Raw genomic sequence first — 5,554 nt, forward strand, 5'->3', positions numbered from 1 at the left:
GGGACCCTGAGTGCCAGCTGTGGTGATCGAGCCGGGTACTTTTAACCTCCTCAGAGCACAACTGCTGTAACCACTAGATCAGAAGTGACCAATAAAAAATCAGCAGGGTCCGAATAAAGAAAATCCTCAACCAGTAAAGGTCCGGAGACTAGTCCTGTCACGATAATCAATAAATCAATTAATCGCAAGATAAATAAAAACTATCCACGTCATTTAATTTATCGGCTATATCATCTCTGCCTGTGTTTTTCTCTTTCTACTGATGACACTGGATGAAAAGGCTTAACTCTGGTGCTATCCACTGACTAGTAAGGGAAAAAATGAGGAGGGAGGAGGAGCGGACTATCGCATCAGGTAGTCAGCGCGCATCATTTTGTACTTCTTCAGCTTTAGAGCCCCTTTAGGAGTTAGCTAGGTAAAAAAACAAACACATCTTATGTTAGGGTGGAAAAGCTTGAAATGGAACTGGTTTCAAAGCCGAACGCAACAGCCGCAGTGAGGGAATATTTCAGATTCAAACCGAATGAGAGAGGCAAACCGCTGAACCTATGGGAGCCAGTATGTCGCATTTGTCATAAAACAGTAGCAACAAAGAGCAGCAATACAACCAACCTTCATATGCACCTAAAGCACAACCACCCAGCAAAGTTTCTCCAGCTGGGGACAAAAAGTACAAGCGGTGGCCCGCCTGCGTCTACAAGTTTGCGACAGTCCACCATCACTGAAGCAATTAATCGACAGGCAGCATAAAAAAAGGACGGCACAAAGTGGCGAGCTCTCGCACACAGCGTACGGTAGTTCATTTAATTGCTAAAGAGATGCTTCCATTTAATTTTGTTGAAAAGGCTGCATTTCAAAAACTGTCGCAGACATTTGATAGACAGGATGAACTCCCCAGGAAAACATGCATATCACAAACGGCGATTCCACTGCAGACTTCATTATCTGTTCTCTTTTGGTTGAATGTAGTTTTTATTTCCACTGTTTTTATCTTGTGTTTAGTTTTTATTCAGTGTATTTTTAGTTAACAGAGACTGAGAGTCCATTTGATTTTTATTTCTCGTTTTATTTTGTTAACCAGTTGCAGTGTTAAGTGTTCTGATGAAAATAAACTGTGTTTATCTTTGGCAGGAAATCACATGCATTAATACGTCATTTCCTTTAAATCAGAGTCTTCAAACAATATTATCGTTTATCGCAATAAGTTTTGAGACAATTAATCGTTCAGCGAAATTTATCGTGACAGGCCTACCGGAGACATTTTTAATTATAATCAGTTACTTTAAATAGAATCTAACACTGAAATAAAACAATTTTTTTATGCAGCAATGTTATACATTGAATTTCTACATAAAAAAAAATGTAAATTTTTCCATTTTAAAATCTAAAGTGTTTTTTGAATTAGAGAAGGCTGTACCATATTAACAGGAGAGGCGGCGCAAGTGAAGTTAGACACTTTCGTCAGACAACATGTGGTAATTATAAATGTTTTTAATCAGGTTGGGTCCGGATTAGCCAGTAGGTGGGTCTGGATCCGGACTGCGGTCTGCTAATCCGTGAGCTCTGGTCTAGGCCATCACCTCCCCAACTTAGCAGGAAACAACCAATCCTGTTTGGATCAGTGGTTCTGATTTGCCAATCCTTTTCTTTGGGATCCAGGATCATAAAATCCATCTCTGTTTTGAGCCCTTAACGTTGGATTGGATCCATCTGGTCCACATTCCCAGATTGGAAGGTCACCAGATCCCGATCATTTGCAGCAGGATAATGATTTGTTGCCCATCCACCAGCAGATGGCAGTATTAACCATCACTTCTGCATTCAGAAAAACTGATCTCAACTGGCAGATATTTTATGACCCAATACATACTTTACTGCAGAGCAGCGGTGTCAAAAGTTCACACATTTGTTACTCAAGTAGAAGTACAGATACTACAGTTTAAAAACTGCAACAAAAAAAAAGTATCAACTTGACTTTTACTCAAGTAAAAGTGAAAACATGTGCTCCAAAAACTACTTAAAGTATAAAAGTATAAAGTAACCTTTAAAAAAAACAGCCAGATGCCACTATATCAAATGAAAGCTCAATTTTCAACTATTTTGAAAAACTTTTGAGATAAGAAAAATTCCTTGGCGTCAGCACAAATTTGACAAATAGTGTTTGCGTTCTATGACTCATCCATTCACACTAGTTTTCACTAGATGTGGATGGCGCCAATGATCTGCATTGGATGGCGCACATGACGTGAAATATTTATAAACATTAAACTGAAGCCAAGAGTAATGCGTAACGTTTGTTTTGAAAATGAAAGGAATAGAAAGTACAGACACTTTTGTGAAAATGTAATTAGTAGAAGTCAGAAGTAGGAAGAAAAATAAGTAATGGAGTAAAGTATAGATACCTAAAAAGTGTACTTAAGTACAGTATCCTTATCCTAGTATTTGTACTTTGTTGCTTGACACCTCTGCTGCAGACCTAAGCTCAAAAACAGGCTACATAGGCTACCTTATCCAACGCTGATTGTTGAACAAATGACAATAAAACTACAGATGAAGAGGGTTTAATGTCGGGTTTTTGATCCAATGTTATGCTGGACAACATTTTGGGCCTAAAATCCTTTAATTCATCTTTATTTGGGTCAAAGGGATTCCAATCCTACAAAACTCAGAAAAACTCAAGGTATGATCTGGATCAGAACCAGGATCGGGTTGCTTGATCTCATCTAAATTTGTAAGCATTTTTTTTTTTTTCTATTTGCATTGATAAATCGTTTTTTAGGATTGGATCAAATCCGTTATCCAAAGTCTGAGTTAATGGCTTTTGAATAAGCAGGCCAGATTTCTCCTCCTCTACCAGATGTTTTCCTCCTCGTTTACATTTCATGGTGCATTCAAGTCCATTTGCAAAGTAGGCCATCTGCTGTTTACTAGATTGATCCTTTCAGTCACCAAACGTCCCTCAAATTTTGATTCCTTTACTCAGGGCCCAGATGTTCTAGAAAAGAAAACCTCTAATAACGCTTTAATCGCCCTCTGCTGTATTAACACTTCAACCATGACAGGTTCTTCAAGATCTCAGGAAATACTCAGAGTAACGGTTTTCTCAGACAGAAAAGCCAGAATGCCCAGGAAAGTTAGTCTGGAGCGGCACTAAACCTGCTTTGTGATATAAATTAACTTTCTATTTCAGCAGGCGCTGAAATGTACAAGGTGTAATTGAATGCACCATGATGTCATGACGTGGATAGAATTACAAAAAAATAAAGCAGTGTTGTGGATGTCTGACTGCTGGTGCCGCTCAGGCCACTAAAACGACGACTATGTGGAATAATTGGCCAAATATTTAATCATTGTTGATGAATTCATGATCGATATTAATGTTATTAAATCGTTTAGTGACTGATTAGCGGCTCACTGTGGGGTTCTGGAGCGCTTTAGAACAGCTACAGCATTAAACTCAGTGCTGCATGGTTTAAAATAAGGACTATGAAATGATTTAATGAAGATTGAGGAATTAAAACAGGTTAACGATTAAACAGGCTGAGCTTTTAGGTTCTGATCCAGACGCTTCTCTTTTTTTATGAGAGAAGGTTACTTCTGTGCTGCTGAACCATGATGGTCATGAAGTGTTCTGGAAAGGTCTGGTTTCTGTTTACAGAATGTCTTCTGGAAGAATTTCCCTGGTGTTTATCCAGCGTGTCCACAAGTAATTAAATTATTAAGTTTTAAATTAAGGCCTTAATTGGCATTAAAATTCATTAAATTTGATTAGTGTGGCATTTAAAATGCTTTATTTAAAAAAAAAGGTTTATAAAAACAGTTTCGTCAGATATATTGTATCGAGATATATTTGCACGGAACTGCTTCCGGTTGAAGCTTGAGGCAGAAAAAAAGCTAGAGAATAGGAAACTGCTACTTTCAGCAAAGGTGGCTTGAAAACGAGGAATTCAGGACACGGCTGCAGCCTGTCGACGGTAAAGATGAAGATTTTGCTGTGTTTTACTTGTGTGCATTAAAATAATTTCAAAGAGCATTAAGTTAGAATTAGCCAGTCTTGTATAAAACCTGTTATTGTAACTTTGGAGAATTAAACTGTAGCAGATGTTCAGATGTTTTAACAGGAATCTTTAAACATTTCTGGTTAAAATGTTCTGATTAAATCTGATATCCTGCTTTTACTCCATGTGGACGTGTTGTTTTTTCCAGCTGCGTTCCAATGATCCAGTGAGTCAGCAGCTCGATGCTGAAACCACAGGAACCCGGGGTTATCCGGCTCATCCTGAGGAAGGGGAGGCTGAGGTCTGATCGGCCTAAAGTTGAGAGGAAAGAGAAGCTGACTTGAGCTGTTTTATTCTTTCGCCCCTCAGGTTCACGTGTTTGACCCTTCGACCCCTCAGCGGCGTCCCGTCCTGGAGGCCGAGTTCGGGGAGTATCCGCTCACGGCTCTGTCTCTGACCGCCGCGGGGAACGCCGTGGTGGTGGGAAACACCCACGGTCAGATCGCCGTGCTGGACCTGAGGAAGGGGCTGGTCCGCGGCTGTCTGAAGGGGCTGTCGGGCGGCGTGCGGGCCCTGCAGTGCCACGCCTCCCAGCCCCTGGTGGCGTCCTGCGGCCTGGACCGCTTCCTCCGCATCCACAGCCTGGAGGACCGAACGCTGCAGCACAAAGTCTACCTGAAGTCCCGACTGAACTGCCTCCTGCTGGCCAGCAGGGCGCTGCAGAAGGAGGCGGTGGGGGGGCCTGCAGAGGGAGGGGCTGAGCAGGAGGTGAAGGAGGAGGAGGATGAGGTGTGGGACAGCATGGAGCAGGTGGAGGAGGGGGCGACGAAGAGGAAAACACCTGGAGGAGATGAGGTGAAGAAAAAGAAGAAGAATAAAGGAGGAGACTGAGAGGTGTTCAAGGTGTGAGAAGAGCGTGGGAGATATCAGCGTCTGCAGACTGGAACAGATTTAAAGCTGTTGAACTGATCAAAAGACTTTATTAAACCTAAAAACACCTGAAGACCTTATCGGGTCGGTTCTGATGGATTTTTCTTCAGGTTACGCATCTTTTACAGTTTATTTTTCTAACTGTAGTTAAATAAACCCTTTTAATACAAGACTAAAATCTTTTTCTTTTGTATCTGGTGGAAATAACCGTCTAGAGTCAGGAGAACCACTGAGGCCAAAACTTTCTGCTTTACTATGAGCTGAAGGGATTTCCTGAAGATGGCTTCCTTTGGTCTAAAAATGACACCAGAGTTTCCATTTGATGTTAAACCAGTGAAGCGGCAGTTATGGCTCACCATCCAGGGTGGCAGAAGCCTTAAAATATAATAATAAAATTTGAAACTTTATCTGATGTTTAGCAGATGTGTGTTTTATTGCATTTTATCTTCTTCCTTTATCTGATCAAGCTTTTTATGACTGGCTCCTTTAATGTGTTTTATAAATAAACAAAACTTAAATCTGACCTTAAACATGTTGGAAATCCTTCAGTTATGATTATATTGAAACTATGCTGCAATGTGAAGTGGTTTAGTTTCCTCAGTGGTCTGAACGGGGCAGCAGATGAA

General features: G+C 40.8%; 1 protein-coding gene across 1 annotated transcript in view; it reads left to right on the forward strand.

The window, feature by feature from the left end:
* wdr74 (WD repeat domain 74) overlaps nt 1–5,084 on the forward strand; it is a 7,461-nt gene extending 2,377 nt beyond the window's left edge. The window contains exon 2 of the mRNA XM_015397686.1: nt 4,368–5,084. Coding sequence (XP_015253172.1) covers nt 4,368–4,889 — 522 coding nt within the window. The 3' untranslated portion in view covers nt 4,890–5,084. The remainder of the gene's footprint in view (nt 1–4,367) is intronic.
* The last annotated feature ends 470 nt before the right edge of the window (nt 5,085–5,554 follow it).

The sequence above is a fragment of the Cyprinodon variegatus genome, unplaced genomic scaffold, assembly GCF_000732505.1.
Source record: "Cyprinodon variegatus isolate N-32 unplaced genomic scaffold, C_variegatus-1.0 Scaffold881, whole genome shotgun sequence".
Classification (NCBI taxonomy): domain Eukaryota; kingdom Metazoa; phylum Chordata; class Actinopteri; order Cyprinodontiformes; family Cyprinodontidae; genus Cyprinodon; species Cyprinodon variegatus.